The 22,903-nt window shown below is 38.0% G+C and overlaps 2 protein-coding genes across 2 annotated transcripts in view; one reads left to right on the top strand and one right to left on the bottom strand.

Annotated features, from left to right (window-relative positions):
- The window catches only part of crmp1 (collapsin response mediator protein 1), a 34,536-nt gene extending 31,295 nt beyond the window's left edge, over positions 1-3,241 (bottom strand). The window contains exon 1 of the mRNA XM_061976991.1: positions 2,825-3,241. Within this exon, the coding sequence (XP_061832975.1) occupies positions 2,825-3,181 (357 nt within the window). The 5' untranslated portion in view covers positions 3,182-3,241. The remainder of the gene's footprint in view (positions 1-2,824) is intronic.
- Positions 3,242-15,270: 12,029 nt separating this feature from the next.
- Positions 15,271-22,903, top strand: part of wfs1a (Wolfram syndrome 1a (wolframin)) — a 35,226-nt gene continuing 27,593 nt past the window's right edge. Inside the window, exons 1-2 of the mRNA XM_061976992.2 lie at positions 15,271-15,377; positions 19,598-19,954. Coding sequence (XP_061832976.1) covers positions 19,741-19,954 — 214 coding nt within the window. The 5' untranslated portion in view covers positions 15,271-15,377; positions 19,598-19,740. The remainder of the gene's footprint in view (positions 15,378-19,597; positions 19,955-22,903) is intronic.

Consider the following 22,903-nt stretch of genomic DNA (forward strand, 5'->3'; position numbering starts at 1 on the left):
ACACACACCTACACACACACACACACACACACACACACACACACACACACGGCGTGAGCGCGCTCAGTGAAACACACGCAGCTGACAATTTGTGTGTGCGCGCACACGGGGACGTGTGCACGTGCACGGACAAAAGGTGCACTGCAGCGTCACCATACTGTCAAGATCGTGACACTATTTACACACGCACACACACACACACACACACACACACATTATTGTACTTCTGACCTTCTGGAGACCCCCGAAAAATGCTTCCCTCTTTAAGACCACCCTTTCTAGATATATAAAGATTAGTATTGACAACATTAATAACATATACATACTATGCAAATATAAACAAGCTTGCTGTGAAAAATTAGTTGGAATTTCACAAGAAAAAGGTCACATTTTCACAAGAAAAACTGAGAATGTTGGCAGTATTGTAATAAAAGTCGTCATTTTACTCAACGCGAGTCAAAATTTTACAAGAAAAACTGAACATTTGTGCAATATTATGATAAATGTTGGAATTTTACCCAATAACAGTCGCAGTTTTACAAGAAAACCTTAAAATGTTGGTAATTTTATGAAAAGAATCGTAATTTTACTAGACAAAAGTCACAATTTTGTAAGAAAACTTAAAAATGTTGGCAATATAACAATAGTAAGAACTTTACTTGGCAAAATGATGACAAAAGTCATAATTTTACTCCAAAAATGTCACTATTTTACAAGAACAACAAAAAATTGGCAATATTGTGATAAAAGTCTGAGTTTTATATGACAAATGTCACCATTTTGCATTAAAAAGTAACAATTTTACAGAAAAATATTGCAATATTACAGAAACAGAAAGAATAATGAGGAATTGTTCCCAATTTTATAAGAAATAAGTCGACACATTGTGAGAAAAAGACTGCTTTTAATTCATTCATTTATTTTTTATTTATTTGTAATTAGCTTTTAATCTTCATTATTTACTTCAAGTTATTACAGTATGTCTCCATACACATATTTATTTTATTTGTTTTATTAATTTTGGCCAAATTCAAATTCTCACACACTCTTGTTATTACATATGTTGACCACAGGGGGAGCACTTAAATTTTTTTACATAAACTTGTTATTTCATATGTTGACCAGAGGGGGAGCACTTTTAAAACCGACACACAGTCAATTTGAAAAAATCCCTCCTTTTTGGGACCACCCTCATTTTGCACCTGTCATTGTTTACTTTTGTATACACATTAAATCAACAAAAAATCCTGACTTTGGAGCAATGTTCACGGACTCTAGTATTTGGCTCTCTATTAGATGCAATGGTTTTCCTTATTGGGACCATGATTTATGTCATCACTTGTTCACACCTCCTCATATGGAAGCTACTTTTCCTTGTTGATGTCTCAAGAAGAGTTGAAATACAAGAACATACACACATTCTTGTATTTGTTACCTACCTCCTTAGGACCACCCTTTCTAGATATATGAATATTTTTATTTACAACGTTAATAATATATACATACTATGCAAATATAAAAATGGTAAGCTTTTAGATATTTTTTTGTTGTTGTAATTTTTGTTTTTAGTTGGTTTTTAATCTTCATTATTTCAAGTTATTACAGTATATGTCTATATAAATATTTATTTTATGTTTTTTTAATATGTTTTGGCCAAAGGAGGTGCATTTCAATTTCTTACACACGCTTGTTATTTCATATGTTGACCAGAGGGGGAGCACTTTTAAAACCGACACACAGTCAATTTGAAAAAAATCCCTCCTTTTTGGGACCACCCTCATTTTGCACCTGTCATTGTTTACTTTTGTGTGCACATTAAATCAACAACAAATCCTGACTTTGGAGCAATGTTCACGGACTAGTATTTGGCTCTCTATTAGATGCAATGGTTTTCCTTATTGGGACCATGATTTATGTCATCACTTGTTCACACCTCCTCATATGGAAGCTACTTTTCCTTGTTGATGTCTCAAGAAGAGTTGAAATACAAGAACATACACACATTTTTGTATTTGTTACCTACCTCCTTAGGACCAGCCTTTCTAGATATATAAATATTTGTATTTACAACATTAATAATATATACACTCTATGTAAATATAAAAACATTTGTTATTATTTTTGTTTTTAGTTGGTTTTTAATCTTCATTATTTCAAGTTATTACAGTATATGTCTATATCAATATGTATTATATGTTTTTCAATATATTTTGGCCAAAGAAGGTGCATTTCAATTTCTTACACACACTTGTTATTTCATATGTTGACCAGAGGGGGAGCACTTTTAAAACTGACACACAGTCAATTTGAAAAAATCCCTCCTTTTTGGGACCGCCCTCATTTTGCACCTGTCATTATTTACTTTTGTATACACATTAAATCAACAAAAAATCCTGACTTTGGAGCAATGTTCACGGACTCTAGTGTTTGGCTCTCTATTAGATGCAATGGTTTTCCTTGTTGGGACCATGATTTATGTCCTCACTTGTTCACACCTCCTCATATGGAAGCTACTTTTCCTTCTTGGTGTCTCAAGAAGGGTAGAAATACAAGAACACACACACACACACACACACACACACACACACACACACACACACACACACACACACACACACACACACACACACACACACACAACAATAGCGTCTGCGCACGGTCGCTGTCCACTTCAGCACCACAACGGTGCGTCATTGCACATTTTGGGCAGACAAAAATGTCTGTTATATCATAAAAATGTCTTTAAAAAAATACAAATTAAACTGCTTATTTGTGCATAAATTAATATTAACACGGTACATGTGTGGGAATTGGACTCCGGTACCTTTTCATGTGTGTGTTCCCTCCCCGGAGCACATCCGGTCTCAACCCGGGGAGGCTCTCCCTCCCCGGGGGAGGTGGCCTGCAGTGACGACGGGTCCGATGCGCCATCCGTGGCCTTGCCGGTGGTGCCGTCGCACAGATCCAGCACTCTCTCCCGGCTGCCGCTCCGCAGGGTGCGGCCGCCTTTCCTGGCGCCCACCGCGTAGCCGTCGAGGTCGATGGTCTTGCTCTCGAACGCCCCCTCCACGGAGCTGAACATGCCGAAGCTTTTGCGCTGGTTGGGCCCGGCCGCGATGGGTCCCGCCAGGTAGACCGGCAGCTCGTCCTCGCGGTTCCACTGCCTCCTGCAGTCCGACATTGTCGCCCTGGTGCGCGGCGAGAGAGGGAGGGAGGGAGGGAGAGGATGGAGGTACCAGCGATGATAAAGAGATGTAATAAGCGGGTCACACGCACGCACGGCACCGCCTCCTGTTTCTGCAGGCACGCACAGGAATAATATAAAAATAAAATAATGCGCTTCTTTCTCTTTCGCGGTGCAAAGCTATCTGGTTATACCGTTTGTCCCTTTGTTTCTCATCCAGCGTCCAAAGTGGGGGTGATGCGTAATGAGAGGATTACACAGCACGTCATCTTTTAACCCACATCTGCAGGGACTGTCTGCCACTACAATATTATCTCATGCAGACAATCTGCAGCAACAAATCCCCTAGGGCAGGGGTCGGCCACCCAAAATGTCGAAAGAGCCATATTGGACCAAAAATACAAAAATAAAATCTGTCTGGAGCCGCAAAAAATTTCAAGTCTTGTATAAGTGTTATAATGAAGGCAACACATGATGTAAGTGTCTATATTAGCTATATTAGCCTACTATCAAAATGACTTTAAACATCTTATATAAGTGCTATAATGAAAACAACACATGGTGTAGGTGTCTATATTAGCCTACTATCAAAATGACTTTAAAAGTATTATATAAGTGTTATAATGAAGACAACACATGGTGTAAGTGTCTATATTAGCCTACTATCAAAATTACTTTAAAAGTCTAATATAAGTGTTATAATGAAGGCAACACAAGATGTAAGTGTCTATATTAGCCTACTATCAAAATGACTTTAAAAGTCTCATAGAAGTGTTATAATGAAGGCAACACATGATGTAAGTGTCTATATTAGCCTACTATCAAAATGACTTTAAACGTCTTAAATAAGGGTTTTAATGAAGGCACCACATGATGTAAGTGTCTATATTAGCCTACTATCAAAATGACTTTAAAAGTCTTATATAAGTGTTTTAATGAAGGCAACACATGATGTAAGTGTCTGTATTAGACTACTATCAAAATGACTTTAAAAGTCTTATATAAGTGTTATAATGAAGGCAACACATGATGTAAGTGTCTATTTTAGCTGTATTAGCCTACTATCAAAATGACTTTAAAAGTCTTATATAAGTGTTATAATGAAGGCAACACATGATGTAAGTGTCTATATTAGCCTACTATCAAAATGACTTTAAAAGTCTTATATAAGTGCTATAATGAAGGCAACACATGATGTAAGTGTCTATATTAGCCTACTATCAAAATGACTTTAAAAGTCTTATATAAGTGTTATAATGAAGACAACACATGATGTAAGTGTCTATATTAGCCTACTATCAAAATGACTTTAAAAGTCTTATACAAGTGTTATAATGAAGACAACACATGATGTAAGTGTCTATATTAGCTTACTATCAAAATGACTTTAAAAGTCTTATATAAGTGTTACAGTGAAGACAACACATGGTGTAAGTATCTATATGAGCCTACTATCAAAATGACTTTAAAAGTCTAATATAAGTGTTATAATGAAGGCAACACATGATGTAAGTGTCTATATTAACCTCCTATCAAAATGACTTTAAAAGTCTTATATAAGTGCTATAATGAAGGCAACACATGATGTAAGTGTCTATATTAGCCTACTATCAAAATTACTTTAAAAGTATTATAGAAGTGCTATAATGAAGGCAACACGTGATGTAAGTGTCTATTTTAGCTGTATTAGCCTACTATCAAAATGACTTTAAAAGTCTTATATAAGTGTTATAATGAAGGCAACACATGATGTATGTGTCTATATTAGCCTACTATCAAAATGACTTTAAAATTATTATATAAGTGTTATAATGAAGACAACACATGATATAAGTGTCTATATTAGCTATATTAGCCTACTATCAAAATGATTTTAAAAGTCTTATGTAAGTGTTATAATGAAGACAACACATGATGTAAGTGTTTATATTAGCTATATTAGCCTACTATCAAAATGACTACGTGTCACAGGCTGACACAAATCTTCGTTGACAGAAATGTTGAAATGTAATATTTATTCTACACATTTTTACAACATTGGAAAACATTAATACAACTTCTCAGAGGGTGAGATAAGTCCTGGAAATGACCAAAGGTATAGTTGTGTGTGTCCAAGTTAAAGGAAACAGCAGGTTGTCTTTGTCATAATCCGTGGCCCAACTCGTGTTTTGTTTAGTCGTGTTCTGTTAGTTTTGGACTCCCTCAGTTCCTGTTTTGTGCACCCCTGGGTTTGTTGTTGGTTACCATGGGTACTAATTGGGTTCACCTGCCTCTGGTTAGTGGTCGGCACGCTCACCTGCTGCCGAGCACTAAAATCAGAGAGCTATTTATTCACCTTTCTCGCCACGCTCAGTCTGAAACAACTTTATTTATAATGATTTAATTAGCAATTATGGATTACGACTGCAAAAATGTCTGTCAACAGTACATGAGTGGACCCTCAGGGACTTGTGGGGGGGGGGTTAGGGTTAGGGTTAGGGTTAGCCTTAATCCCAACCTTCCTTAATAGGTGGCTCAACATGTCATTGGGCTGCTGGAACATAAACATAAACATCAAACCATGGTTCAGCCTACCATTCTCAGTTCCAGTTTAGTTACAGCATCTTTGTAATCTCCCTGCTCGCTGGGTATTCAAACGCTACCACGAGTCAAAGTAACCGTGTATATACATCTATAAAAACCCTAAGCTCAATCAATTTTTATTTGTTATCGTGTAAACTTCCATCCATCCATCCATTTTCTACCGCTTATTCCCTTTCTTGGGGTCGCGGGGGGCGCTGGAGCCTATATCGTGTAAACTTGTTACATCTAAATTCATTGCAAGGCGAAATAGATAACATATTACAGGTCATGTTAGGAATGAGCTACTTGTTAATGTGTAAAAACATGTTACACAGAGTTCATGTGTTTTACCAATGTTGGAATACAGTATGATATGCAGTGTTGGGACTAACGCGTTACAAAGTAACGCGTTACTGTAACGCCGTTAGTTTCGGCGGTAACTAGTAATCTAACGCGTTATTTTTTTTTATTCAGTAATTTAGTTACCGTTATTACATGATGCGTTACTGCGTTATTTTACGTTACTTTTGATGTAGTATCGGCTAGAAACAGAAGCGCTGCGGTGTCGTTCTTCTGAATCTTCCTCTGTCACAAGCCGGAGAGAAGAAAAGAGGCGCGGTCTATGTGTGTGTGGGTGTGGGTGTGGGGAAAAAAAGTTGTTGGCACGTTCAGTCCACACACAGCGTGGTCATGGCGAGCGGAGTAACGGAGGAGCTTGAACGCCCACGCCATTGAATCGGTGTGTTTATAAGTGCAGATTCGGTTGTGCAAAACGAGGGTTTTAAACACATGCTGAACGTGCTTGAACCACGTTACGACATCCCGTCGCGCACCCACTTCAGCAATAAGATTGTGCCAGATCTTTATGAGCAGGAGAAGAAAAAAGTTGTGGATGAACTATCCCGAGCATCATCTGTTGCGCTCATGACAGACGGGTGGACGTCCAGCGGAACTATAAGCGCTCACTTCATCACAGCAGACTGGGAGATGAGAAGACACGCCCCCTCTACGAGAGTCACCTTGCGCAGGTACTGACACAAGCAGTGGAGGACTGGAAGATAAAGATATCCCAGTCACACGTGATAATGCCAAAAATCAAATAATTACAGAGAATGAGGCAGGACTGGGACCACAGATAGGTGCTTTGCACATGTAGTGAATTTGGCATCACAGAAGGGAATCTCAGTCAATAGGATGGAGCGCCTCTTTGGGAGGATCAGGAAGGTTTCTTACTTCCACCCAAGCACAACAGCTGCTCATGTGCTTAAGACAAAGCAAGAAATGCTAAAGCTGCCTGCTCATACATGATGTCCCAACGAGGTGGAACTCCACTTATGATATGTTGGAGCAGCAGGCAGCTATATACTCTGCATTGACCCACAACACCCTGAAGACAAATGTCACCCTGTCTGATGATGATGTGAGAGTGGCAGATGAGGTCCTCCAGGTGCTTAAACCCCTCAAAAGTGTTACATCTCTACTGAGCACTGAAACTTCACCATCTGTGTCAATGATCCTGCCACTGAAAACAAGGATTCTACAATCCATGGCTCCAAGTGTGGAAGACAGCAGCATCACTCCAGATGTCAGGCTTTATGTTTCAAGGAAGATGATGTGCCTTCTTATGTTGCACTTTAACTTGTTTTTTATTCATGGTCATTGGTCCAAGTTTAAAGAAAGGAGGAATGCCTTTTTATGTTGCACTGTTTTTCATTAATTATGTTAAAAGGAAAATAAAAATGTATGTCAAGTTGATCAACAGATTGTATTATTCTCCAGTGCAATAACAGTACTGAAATGAAGGCAAAAAGGGCATTAATGGGAGCTTTAAAAAAAAAAGAAAGAAAAAAAGAAGTAACTAAATAGTTACTTTTCACAGTAACGCATTACTTTTTGGTGTAAGTAACTGAGTTAGTAACTGAGTTACTTTTGAAATAAAGTAACTAGTAACTGTAACTAGTTACTGGTTTTCAGTAACTAACCCAACACTGATGATATGCAACACTATTTTTAACAATACTACATATTGTTGGAATAATTGTTTGTAAGTTATCACAAAAGAAACGTTGTATTACATTATGTTCCTGATAAGAAGATGAATGCTGTCTTTCGAGGCCTAACAAGAGGAAGAAGGCTCGTGAAATGCCACTGTGATTTCAACACGGACAGATGGCAGGATCTGCTCAACTTCCAGAGGAACTCTCTTTGAAGTGTTAAACGAACTCTCTTTGAAGTAATTCACAAACTCTCTTCCAACTATTTGGTAACCGAGGTCAACGCTATTTACGACCCGCTGCCCTCTTGAAGTCACTGTGGTCAGGAGACGGGAGGGGTTATCCATTGTCCTCCAACACCTGCCCCAGCTGGATCCAGGAAGAGCCCAAGCCCGATAAATCCTCTTCTTGGTCTTCAAAGCGACCGAAAACAATGACTGTTTTACATACTTCCCATTCCTGCTGTGACATGTGTTGGTGCGTGAACATTGAACATCTGAATAAAAGAGGAGACGAAAACCTTCTTCGTCAGAGCGTGGTGCAGGACTGTACAGAGAGTGCAGTGGCCATGTCTCTCCTCAATATTGAGTCCAAATTGAATTCTGTCTCTGTTTGATTCCTTGCCTTTTGTCTTGTTTAATAGATGTCCTCAGTGTTTGAACGTGACATCTTATACTATATATAACAAGCATGCTGCCAAATATAAAAATGTCTAATAAAATGTACTACTTTATTTCAGTGCTTTTCAAACTGATTTTTCACCAAATACCTTGTCAGAAAATCCCTGCTTCATTTGCCATTTTCAGCTGCATGACATGGAACAATGTTATCAATCTACTTTACATACAAACTGATGAGTTAAAAAGTCAAAAATATGACATAGAAAGTCAAAATAATTGCATATAAGTCATGAATATTTGATAAAATTACAAAATGACAAAATAAAAAGTCAAAATCATGAGGTAAAAAGTCAAAATCATGACATATAAGATCATGATTATGAGATCAAATGTCAAAAATATGAGACATTTTTAAACTAATGAGATAAAAAGTCGAAAATATGAGATAGAAAGTAAAAAAAAATTACATGTAAGTCATAAATATTTGATAAAATGTCAAAAATACAAAATAAGAAGTCAAAATTATGAGGTAAAAAGTCAAAATCATGACATATAAGATCATGATTATAAGATAAAATGTCAAAATGATGAGAATTTTTCAAACTAATGAGTCAAAAAGTCAAAACTATGACATAGGAAGTCAAAATAATTACATATATGTCATGAATATTTGATAAAATGACAAAATAAAAAGTCAAAATCATGAGGTAAAAAGTCAAAATCATGAGGTAAAAAGTCAAAATCATGACATATAAGATCATGATTATCAGATGAAATGTCAAAATAATGAAACATTTTCAAATTAATGAGATAAAAAGTCGAAAATATGAGATAGTAAGTCAAAAAAAATTACATGTAAGTCATAAATATTTGATAAAATGTCAAAAATACAAAATAAGAAGTCAAAATTATGAGGTAAAAAGTCAAAATCATGACATATAAGATCATGATTATCAGATAAAATGTCAAAATGATGAGAATTTTTCAAACTAATGAGATAAAAAGTCAAAACTATGACCTAGAAAGTCAAAATAATTACATATAAGTCATGAATATTTGATAAAATTACAAAATGACAAAATAAAAAGTCAGAATCATGAGGTAAAAAGTCAAAATTATGACATATAAGATCATGATTATCAGATGAAATGTCAAAATAATGAAACATTTTCAAACTAATGAGATAAAAAGTCGAAAATATGAGATAGAAAGTAAAAAAAAATTACATGTCCGTATTTTCCGCACTATAAGGCGCACCTAAAAACCACAAATTTTCTCAAAAGCTGACAGTGCGCCTTATAACCCGGTGCGCTTTATATATGGATAAATATTAAGATTCATTTTCATAAAGTTTCGGTCTCGCAACTTCGGTAAACAGCCGCCATCTTTTTTCCCGGTAGAACAGGAAGCGCTTCTTCTTCTACTGTAAGCAACCACCCGCCCGCGTAGAAGAAGAAAAAGCGCGCGGATATCACCGTACGTTTCATTTCCTTTGTGTGTTTACATCTGTAAAGACCACAAAATGGCTCCTACTAAGCGACAGGTATCCGGTTCATGAAAAGACGCAATCTCTCCATCCGCACACGGATTACTATTTCACAGCAACTGATATTCCTGTGAACCGCACTGTGGATACAACGGGAGCACGTACGGTGAATATTCGCACCACAGGGAATGAGAAGTCATCCTTCACTGTGGTTCTAGCTTGCCATGCTAATGGCCAGAAACTTCCACCCATGGTGATATTCAAAAGGAAGACCTTGCCAAAAGAGACCTTTCCAGCCGGCGTCATCATAAAAGCTAACTCGAAGGGATGGATGAAGAAAAGATGAGCGAGTGGTTAAGGTAAGTTTAAGTTTACGCGAAGAGGCCGGGTGGCTTTTTTCACGCAGCTCTGTCCATGTTGATATACGTATGTTTGTGATTGCACATTTGCGTACATTTTGGGAGTGAACAGAGTTGTTAGAACGCTGGTTTTTAATATATTATTAAAGTTTGACTGACCTATCTGACTGTTTTTTTGACATTCCTTTAGCGCAGTTAGATGCGGCTTACAACACCGGGCGGCTTATAGGTGGACAAAGTTTTGAAATATGCCGTTCATTGAAGGCGCGGCTTATAACCCAGGGCGCCTTATGGTGCGGAAAATACGGTAAGTCATAAATATTTGATAAAATGTCAAAAATACAAAATAAGAAGTCAAAATTATGAGGTAAAAAGTCAAAATCATGACATATAAGATCAGGTTTATGAGATAAAATGTCAAAATGATGAGAATTTTTCAAACTAATGAGTTAAAAAGTCAAAACTATGACATAGAAAGTCAAAATAATTACATATACGTCATGAATATTTGATAAAATGACAAAATGACAAAATAAAAAGTCAAAATCATGACATATAAGATCATGATTATGAAATTAAATGTCAAAATTATGAGACATCTTCAAACTAATGAGATAAAAAGTCGAAAATATGAGATAGAAAGTCTAAATAATTACATGTAAGTCATAAATATTTGATAAAATGTCAAAAATACAAAATAAGAAGTCAAAATTATGAGGTAAAAAGTCAAAATCATGACATATAAGATCAGGTTTATGAGATAAAATGTCAACATGATGAGAATTTTTCAAACTAATGAGTTAAAAAGTCAAAACTATGACATAGAAAGTCAAAATAATTACATATATGTCATGAATATTTGATAAAATGACAAAATTACAAAATAAAAAGTCAAAATCATGACATATAAGATCATGATTATGAAATTAAATGTCAAAATTATGAGACATCTTCAAACTAATGAGATAAAAAGTCGAAAATATGAGATAGAAAGTCTAAATAATTACATGTAAGTTATGAATATTTGATCAAATGTCAAAAAAAATAATAAAAAGTCAAAATCATGACATATAAGATCAGGATTATGAGATGAAATGTCAAAATGATGAAACATTTTTAAACTAATGAGATAAAAAGTCGAAAATATGAGATAGAAAGTCAAAAAAATTACATGTAAGTCATAAATATTTGATAAAATGTAAAAAGTAGGAGGGGAGGTTTGATCCGCGGTTTGATATATGAAACAAAAAAAAAAAGTTGTTGGCACGTTCAGTCCACACACAGCGTGGTCATGGCGAGCGCAATAACGGAGGAGCTTGAACGCCCAGCGCCATTGAATCGGTGTGTTTATAAATGCAGATTCGGTTGTGCAAAACGAGGGTTTTAAACACATGCTGAACGTGCTTGAACCACGTTACGACATCCCGTCGCGCACCCACTTCAGCAATAAGATTGTGCCAGATCTTTATGAGCAGGAGAAGAAAAAAGTTGTGGATGAACTATCCCGAGCATCATCTGTTGTGCTCATGACAGACGGGTGGACGTCCAGCGGAACTATAAGCGCTCACTTCATCACAGCAGACTGGGAGATGAGAATTAAGACACGCCCCCTCTACGAGAGTCACCTTGCGCAGGTACTGACACAAGCAGTGGAGGAATGGAAGATAAAGATATCCCAGTCACACGTGATAATGCCAAAAATCAAATAATTACAGAGAATGAGGCAGGACTGGGACCACAGATAGGTGCTTTGCACATGTAGTGAATTTGGCATCACAGAAGGGAATCTCAGTCAATAGGATGGAGCGCCTCTTTGGAAGGATCAGGAAGGTTTCTTACTTCCACCCAAGCACAACAGCTGCTCATGTGCTTAAGACAAAGCAAGAAATGCTAAAGCTGCCTGCTCATACATGATGTCCCAACGAGGTGGAACTCCACTTATGATATGTTGAAGCAGCAGGCAGCTATATACTCTGCATTGACCCACAACACCCTGAAGACAAATGTCACCCTGTCTGATGATGATGTGAGAGTGGCAGATGAGGTCCTCTAGGTGCTTAAACCCCTCAAAAGTGTTCCATCTCTACTGAGCACTGAAACTTCACCATCTGTGTCAATGATCCTGCCACTGAAAACAAGGATTCTACAATCCATGGCTCCAAGTGTGGAAGACAGCAGCATCACTCCAGATGTCAGGCTTTATTTCACTACCTATGTTTCAAGGAAGATGATGTTTCTTCTTATGTTGCACTTAAACTTGTTTTTTATTAATGGTCATTGGTCCAAGTTTAAAGAAAGGAGGAATGCCTTTTTATGTTGCACTGTTTTTCATTAATTATGTTAAAAGGAAAATAAAAATGCATGTCAAGTTGATCAACAGATTGTATTATTCTCCAGTGCAATAACAGTACTGAAATGAAGGCAAAAAGGGCATTAATGGGAGCTTTAAAAAAAAAAGAAGAAAAAAAGAAGTAACTAAATAGTTACTTTTCACAGTAACGCATTACTTTTTGGTGTAAGTAACTGAGTTAGTAACTGAGTTACTTTTGAAGTAAAGTAACTAGTAACTGTAACTAGTTACTGGTTTTCAGTAACTAACCCAACACTGCATATAAGATCATGATTATGAGATAAAATGTCAAAATGATGAGAAATTTTCAAACTAAAAAGTCAAAACTATGACAGAAAGTCAAAATAATTACATATATATCATGAATATTTGATAAAATGACAAAATGACATGATAAAAAGTCAAAATCATGACATATAAGATCATGATTATGAGATAAAATGTCAAAATGATGAGAATTTTTCAAACTAATGAGTCAAAAAGTCAAAACTATGACATAGGAAGTCAAAATAATTACATATATGTCATGAATATTTGATAAAATGACAAAATGACAAAATAAAAAGTCAAAATCATGACATATAAGATCGTGATTATGAAATGAAATGTCAAAATTATGAGACATTTTCAAACTGATGAGATGAAAAGTCGAAAATATGAGATAGAAAGTCCAAATAATTACATGTAAGTCATGAATATTTGATAAAATGACAAAATGACATGATAAAAAGTCAAAATCATGACATATAAGATCATGATTATGAGATAAAATGTCAAAATGATGAGAATTTTTCAAACTAATGAGTTAAAAAGTCAAAACTGTGACATAGAAAGTCAAAATAATTACATATATGTCATGAATATTTGATAAAATGTCAAAATTGCAAAATAAAAAGTCAAAATCATGACATATAAGATCATGATTATGAAATTAAATGTCAAAATTATGAGAAATCTTCAAACTAATGAGATAAGAAGTCGAAAATATGAGATAGAAAGTCTAAATAATAACATGTAAGTCATGAACGTTTGATAAAATGTCAAAAATACAAAATAAAAAGTCAAAATCATGACATATAAGATCAGGATTATGAGATAAAATGTCAAAATGATGAAACATTTTTAAACTAATGAAATAAAAAGTCAAAACTATGACATAGAAAGTCAAAATAATTACATATATGTCATGAATATTTGATAAAATGACAAAATTACATGATAAAAAGTCAAAATCATGACACATAAGATCATGATTATGAGATAAAATGTCAAAATTATGATACATTTTCAAACTAATGAGATACAAAGTCAAAAATATGAGATGAAAAAAATGCTGTTGAATAAGTATTTGGATACTAGGCGCCATCTTGTAAGTATGCTAACGTCTCTGATATTAGCATGATAAAGTTAGCATGCTAACGTTCCGTGCTAGGTGTTTGTCTTGATTCTTCATGTAAAGGGGAAGATATAAACATCCCATCAGCCTTAATCCCAGTGAGAGCAGACATTGTACAGTAAGTGATTTATTTATTATGTTTGTATATCTTCATTAGCACTTAGCAATACTGCTACATGAGGCTTAGTGTTTGACTAAAGCTGCATCTTCTAAAATTTGGAGATCATCCTCCTTATATTCAGGCTCAAAAATAGAAGTTTCTGGATCATCATTTGTCCCAAAGTAGTCTTTGTTGTCTCTCTTGAAGTCTGCCATGATTAGTAGTCTTGTGGTTGTCAAACAAACTAATTTTGTAATGCGTCTGTGAAATTAATACGCCGCTGTATACTTAAAATGAGCAAAATATTTAAATGTTACATGTTATTATGAATGTTACTGTATAAAGTTAAAGTGCCAATGATTGTCACACAGGGGAGCAGTGAGCAGCAGCGGTGGCCGCGCTCGGGAATCATTTGGTGATTTAACCCCCAATTCCAACCCTTGTTGCTTAGTGCCAAGCAGGGAAGTAATGCAGGGGCGCCGCTAGGGATTTTGGGCCCCATGAAAAGAATCTTTATAGGGCCCCCAACACAGTGTCATTATTTTTTCTGTATTATAATTTCATCATCATTAGGGGCCTCTCTGGGCCCCCCTCCATCATGGGCCCCTAGAATCCGTCTCCTTTACCCCCCCTTTTCGGCGCCCCTGGGTAATGGCTCCCATTTTTATAGTCTTTGGTACGACTCAGCCGGGGTTTGAACTCACGACCTACCCCATCTCAGGGCGGACACTCTAACCACAAGGCCACTGAGCAGTTTTTATACTTATATACTTGTATTATGTTTTTTTTTACTGTTTTATAGAGCGCTTTATAGAAAAGAACCATCAGCCCATTGTTAGCTGACTTTTGCTAGCGTTTATTTATGATTTAGAATGCATAAAAAAAGTTCTGGTTCTAAAAGACGGGTTGTGGGGGGGGACAAAGTGCAGTAGTCTCACAGGAATTACTACAATATGGACACCTTAATGTCAACTTATTCACAAACAGAAACCAAACTCAATTTTTAAATGAAAATACTGGTAAATCCTTTTTTTTTTTAATGAAAATAAATACACTCTAAGCTAAATCTGACTTATTTACGTCATGTGTTGATTTTTCCTTTTCGTTTGCTGTGGCGTGTTGACGCCCAGAGCAAGCCAGCCAATCAGATTAACCCAAAATCCTGATTGGCGTCCCGCGCGGAGCCAATCAGCGACGAGTCTGTGTGACGAGGGCGGGGCTTAAAGACCGAAGCTAGTCTCTGCGAGTGAGAACTTGACCGTCGCCGTCTTCCCTCTCACAACTTTCCGCCACACACCAGGAGACACATGCGCCTTTTCTACCCGGGTAAGGTTCGCCTTTGCCCGCTTGTCGTCCCTCTCGGCGCTCGTTTGCCCGCTGGAGGTTCGAAACGTGGTTTTGTTACTTGCGCCGGTGTCAGCAAGTCGGGCAAAGTTTGTCTTCGGGACGAATATATATATATATATATATATATATATATATATATATATATATATATATATATATATATATATATATACACACACAGCCTGCTTGCTTTCTTTAAATAACCTGCTGCCACGTTGCTTCAGTCACTTTGTACTAGCCACTTTATTAGGTACACCCACATATATGAGAATGCCTGGAAATAATATGCATCAATAAAGTACTTACCGTAATTTTCGGACTATAAGGCGCATTTAAAATCCTTTCATTTTCTCAAAACTCGACAGTGTGCCTTATAACCCGGTGCGCCTAATGTATGGAACAATTCTGGCTGTGCTTACCGACCTCGAAGCAATTTTATTTGGCACATGGTGTAATGATAAGTGTGACCAGTAGATGGCAGTCACACATAAGAGATACGCGTAGACTACAATATGATGGCAGTCACACATGAGAGATACGTGTAGACTACAATATGATGGCAGTCACACATAAGAGATACGCGTAGACTGCAATATGATGGCAGTCACACATGAGAGATACGTGTAGACTACAATATGATGGCAGTCACACATAAGAGATACGTGTATACTACAATATGATAACAGTCACACATAAGAGATACGCGTAGACTACAATATGATGGCAGTCACACATAAGAGATACGTGTAGACTGCAATATGATGGCAGTCACTCATGAAAGATACGCATAGTCTACAATATGATGGCAGTCACACATAAGAGATACGTGTAGACTGCAATATGATGGCAGTCACACATGAGAGATACATGTAGACTACAATATGATGGCAGTCACACATAAGAGATACGTGTAGACTACAATATGATGGCAGTCACACATGAGAGATACGCGTAGACTACAATATGGTGGCAGTCACACATAAGAGATACGTGTAGACTACAATATGATGGCAGTCACACATAAGAGGTACGCGTAGACTACAATATGATGGCAGTCACACATAAGAGATACTTGTAGACTACAGTATGATGGCAGTCACACATGAGAGATACGCGTAGACTACAATATGATGGCAGTCACACATAAGAGATACGTGTAGACTGCAATATGATGGCAGTCACACATAAGAGATACGTGTAGACTACAATATGATGGCAGTCACACATGAGAGATACGCGTAGACTACAATATGATGGCAGTCACACATAAGAGATACGCGTAGACTACAATATGATGGCAGTCACACATGAGAGATACGCGTAGACTATAATATGATGGCAGTCACACATAAGAGATACGCGTAGACTACAATATGATGGCAGTCTCACATAAGAGATACGTGTAGGCTACAATATGAAGGCAGTCACACATGAGAGATACGTGTAGACGACTATGATGGCAGTCACACATAAGAGATACACGTAGACTACAATATGATTGCAGTCACACATAAGAGATACGTGTAGACTACAATATGATGGCAGTCACACATAAGAGATACGTGCAAACTACAATATGATGGCAGTCACACATAAAAGATATGTGTAGACTACAATATGATGGCAGTCACACATGAGAGATACGCGTAGACTACAATATGATGGCAGTCACACATAAGAGATACGTGTATACTGCAATATGATGGCAGTCACACATGAGAGACACACGTAGACTACAATATGATGGCAGTCACGCATGAGAGATACGCGCAGACTACAATATGATGGCAGTCACACATGAGAGATACGCGTAGACTACAATATGATGGCAGTCACACATAAGAGATATGTGTAGACTACAATATGATGGCTGTCACACATGAGAAATACGCGTAGACTACAATATGATGGCAGTCACACATAAGAGATACGCGTAGACTACAATATGATGGCAGTCACACATAAGAGATACACGTAGACTACAATATGATGGCAGTCACACATAAGAGATACGTGTAGACGACAATATGATGGCAGTCACACATAAGAGATACGTGTAGAGTGCAATATGATGGCAGTCACACATAAGAGATACGTGTAGACTGCAATATGATGGCAGTCACACATAAGAGATACGTGTAGACTGCAATATGATGGCAGTCACACATGAGAGATACACGTAGACTACAATATGATGGCAGTCACACATGAGAGATACGCGTAGACTACAATATGATGGCAGTCACACATAAGAGATACACGTAGACTACAATATGATGGCAGTCACACATAAGAGATACGTGTAGACTACAATATGATGGCAGTCACACATGAGAGATACGTGTAGACTACAATATGATGGCAGTCACACATAAGAGATACGTGTAGACTACAATATGATGGCAGTCACACATAAGAGATACGTGTAGACTGCAATATGATGGCAGTCACACATGAGAGACACGCGTAGACTACAATATGATGGCAGTCACACATAAGAGATACGCGTAGACTACAATATAATGGCAGTCACACATAAGAGATACGTGTAGACTGCAATACGATGGCAGTCACACATGAGAGATACGTGTAGACTACAATATGATGGCAGTCACACATAAGAGATACGTGTATACTACAATATGATAACAGTCACACATAAGAGATACGTGTAGACTACAATATGATGGCAGTCACACATGAGAGATACGCGTAGACTACAATATGATTGCAGTCACACATAAGATATACGCGTAGACTACAAAATGATGGCAGTCACACATAAGAGATACGTGTAGACTACAATATGAAGGCAGTCACACATAAGAGATACGCGTAGACTACAATATGATGGCAGTCACACAAGAGATACGCATAGACTACAATATGATGGCAGTCACACATGAGAGATACGTGTAGACTATAATATGATGGCAGTCACACATAAGAGATACGCGTAGACTACAATATGATGGCAGTCACACATAAGAGATACGTGTAGACTACAATATGATGGCAGTCACACATGAGAGATACACGTAGACTACAATATGATGGCAGTCACAAATGAGAGATACGCGTAGACTACAATATGATGGCAGTCACACATAAGAGATACGTGTAGGCTATAATATGACGGCAGTCACACAGAAGAGATACGTGTAGACTACAATATGATGGCAGTCACACATAAGAGATACATGTAGACTGCAATATGATGGCAGTCACACATGAGAGATACGCGTAGACTACAATATGGTGGCAGTCACACATGAGAGATACGCGTAGACTACAATATGATGGCAGTCACACATAAGAGATATGTGTAGACTGCAATATGATGGCAGTCACACATAAGAGATACGTGTAGACTACAATATGATGGCAGTCACACATAAGAGATACGTGTAGACGACAATATGATGGCAGTCACACATAAGAGATACGTGTAGACTACAATATGATGGCAGTCACACATAAGAGATACGTGTAGACTGCAATATGATGGCAGTCACACATGAGAGACACGCGTAGACTACAATATGATGGCAGTCACGCATGAGAGATACGCGTAGACTACAATATGATGGCAGTCACGCATGAGAGATACGTGTAGACTGCAATATGACCGCAGTAAAAAACACCAACACTTTAAATGTTCCATTGAGATTATAGAACATTATACACGGCACTCAAAAATCCGTCAAAATATTTTAGTACAATTTTGCTAAGCTAGGAAGCACCGCTTGATGGATTGTCGGAGCATTACGACTACCATAGTCAGACGTACTGTGCTTCAACCTACAGTATTATTATGGTGTGTGTATAAGGACCCCAAAATGGCACCTTTTAGCACACATATTAACTGGCGTTTTGTTTCGCAATATTATGCAAAAAAACAGAAAAATAATAAAAGCAAAAGTATTAATAATAATGACAATATCAACAACAGTTGTTTAATGTACAGGTAAAAAAAAAAAATCGCAAAAAAATTAATACATTTTCGAAAATCATGAATGAATTTAGAATCGGAATAAATAAAAATGTAAAATAATGTGAACCGATTTTTTGGAGTATCCTACTCATTAGATCGTAGCTCATCCATTCTAGTCCCTGACTCTTCTGTAGAACGTAACACGGGCCTCCAGCTGTCCTCCCTTGCGCCAGATAGTCTTACATTTCTGTCGCTATCATCTCAGGACATTCCAGAGGAGCCCTTCCTCCGTTGGCAGGTTGACTTCCTCCCCCAGGGGTCTCGCCCTGCCTTGGATGGCCGCCCTCCAAGTCCTCCCCCTGCCTCCAGTGACTTCGACCCCACATCGGTCCCTTCCTCCCGAGAACCATGGAGTCGGCTCCCTCTTCGGAGGCGGACCCTCCGACTGTGACCTCGGCGGCGCCGTCTCCGGACCCCGCTTCTTCCAGCGGCGCGGACCGTGACACCCCCGCCTCCTCCGCCGCCGCCCCCAAGAAAAGAACCTTTGCTTTCGTCGCCCAGCGTGTGATCATACAGGAGAGGCTTAGAAAAGCAGAAGAGGAAGAAGATTCTGAGGAAGAAGGTAAGATGGAGGCTGAAGACTTCTCCGTAATACCCGACTTACTTAGTAAAGGAAAACTGCACTTTTTGGGGAGAATTTTGCCTATCATTCACAATATGTAAGACAAGAACACATATTTTTCTTGTGGAGGGTTCTCCTGATTCCGATAGATCTGTCTTTGAGCCCGGTGTACAGGGTTTGAGCACGTTTTTATTGTCCTGCACCCAAGTATGGATTGCTTTCCAGCAATATATTTTGGACTTTCCAGTCCGGCGTGTCTTTGCTCTTCCTCGTTCTGTCTCTGTGCGTGTGTCTTTCTCTGACTCCGACTCCAACCACGTGTCTCCGCCCGGCTGCTGCTAATAAAGGTGACAGGTGATTAGATAACCAGCCCCAGCTGGGCAATCCACTCATTTTCCGCTGGCTTCGAGGCCGGTCCTTTCACACCCCGCTCCGCGGCAGGCCCGCAGACCACGCCCCCCTCCACACATTCTAACTCATAAAATACGGCAAGTAGAAGGTGGCTAATAAGAGTACACTATTTCACCCGTAAAGTCCTATAAAAAACATCCAAAAACCGCCATTAATACTCCATTTATTATTACTCCATTTGTTGTTATGAGTGCTAACGCAGACAAACTATTTTTTTTTTTTTTACAGAGGGCTAACTAGCTTATAAGTTCAAGTTAAAGTACCACTGATAGTCACGCACACACTAAGTGTGGTGAAATTACCCTCTGCGTTTGACCCATCCCCTTGTTCCACCCCCTGGGAGGTGAGGAGAGCAGCGAGCAGCAGCGGTGGCCGCGCTCAGGAGTCATTTTGGTGCTATTATATTGACATATTGAGCTGCTGCATCGCCTCAGAGTTGGTGAAAGTTAATTCTAGATCAAGGGTGTCCAAACTTTTTGACTTGGGCGGCCGCATTGGGCTGAAAAAAATTTGGCAGGGGGCCGAAAGCCCCTATAAAGTAACTATATGTGTATGTGTGTGTATGTATTATATTAATATAATTTGATTTTAAGAGTATGTGAAAGTTTGACTACCGCCTTAATAACTTATGTGACGACCTCCTTAAAGTATTGTAATCAGTCAGAAATATCAAGGTGCTAAAATGCGGCAAACATGGATAAGTGTGGAGAGTGTTTTTCCCATCATGCACTCTCACGGATTTAAATGGGTGAAATTAAAAAAACAAATTTCAGTGAGCAGGTTGTGTTATGTGTGACCATGTGTTGACCTTATGTTAGTTGCATATTCGTAATAGAAAAAAAAATGTTGCACCATGACTAGGGAAGGTTGTGCGGATAGTGTCATATAAGTAAATGCTGTGTTACGGTTATTATGTAAATTTAGGGCCATTGGTTTGATTTACTCAATGTCTATAAGAAGTCACCAAATCTTTAGCAATCATAGGTTGGGATTTTTTAAATTACTGCTCAATTGAACTAATGACATCTTGCAGGCCAAATTTAAAGACACTGGTGCGCCGTAGTTTGGACACCCCTGTTCTAAATTATAAATAATGCCTCTCACCTACCTGTATAGGAGAATGTTTTTACCCTTTGTGAGGCTTATGAGGAATTGTTGATGTAAAGGGGAAGATACAAACATCCCATCAGTCTTTATCCCAGTGAGAGCAGACATTGTACAATAAGTGATTGTTTTATTATGTTTGTATATCTTGTTTAGCACTTAGCAATACTGCTACATGATGTTTGGTGTTCGACCAAAGCGGCATCTGTTTAGCACACAGCTTCTAAAACTTGTAGATCGTCCTCCTTATATTCAGGCTCAAAAATTAGAAGTTTCTGGATCATAATTTGTCCCAAAGTTGTCTCTCATGAAATCTGCCATGATTAGTAGTCTTGTTGTTGAAGGGCAAAGTGAACGTTGTCATGCGTTTGTGAAATCAAAATATGTAAATATGACATGTTTTTATGAATGTTACTAGATACTACATAAACGTATACTTACAGCGTGTATATAAAATGATGATGAAGGTTTTTGGATGTTTTTTAAAGAGCTTGATAAGTGGAATAGAGCGACTTCCATTATCTCCGTTTTAGCTGAAATCTTGCACTCTCTCACTCTTTTTGATTTCCTCTCGAGGAACTCTGAAGAAACGTTGATCTTTTCCACGATTTGAACAGTTCAGACAACCGAAAACAACGCATGTTTTCTTCGAGAAAGGCTAAATGGCGCCCGGTACCCTTTGAGAACAGAGCTAGCTTGACCACCACACGTTTTTAATAGGCGGGACGAACAATAATAAGGTTGTTTAAATCAAATTAAGAACGTTTAAGACAGGGGTGTCCAAACTTTTTCCCACTGAGGGCCGCACTCTGAAAAATCAAAGCATGGTTTTAATATTTTTCATTTTCAAAAAAAAAATCATGAAAATGTTAAAAATAAGTCATAAAAAATTATTCTAAATCTCTAGATCAACTTATTTTTATTATTATCATTATTTGATGTTTAATTTTTGTAAAAATGCAATATTTTCCCCAAAGTGGAATATTTGACATCAAGTAATTGGAGCCTTAAATAGGTCAATAATTCACAGCAATATTTCAATCAATCAATCAATCAATCTTTATTTATATAGCCCTAAATCACAAGTGTCTCAAAGGGCTGCACAAGCCACAACGACATCCTCGGTACAAAGCCCACATACGGGCAAGGAAAAACTCACCCCAGTGGGACGTCGATGTGAATGACTATGAGAAACCTTGGAGAGGACCGCATATGTGGGTAACCCCCCCCCCCCTCTAGGGGAGACCGAAAGCAATGGATGTCGAGTGGGTCTGACATAATATTGTGAGAGTCCAGTCCATAGTGGATCCAACATAATAGTAAGAGTCCAGTCCATAGTGGGGCCAGCAGGACACCATCCCGAGCGGAGACGGGTCAGCAGCGCAGAGATGTTCCCAGCCGATGCACAGGCGAGCGGTCCACCCCGGGTCCCGA

This window comes from Nerophis lumbriciformis, linkage group LG16 (assembly GCF_033978685.3).
Source record: "Nerophis lumbriciformis linkage group LG16, RoL_Nlum_v2.1, whole genome shotgun sequence".
NCBI lineage: Eukaryota > Metazoa > Chordata > Actinopteri > Syngnathiformes > Syngnathidae > Nerophis > Nerophis lumbriciformis.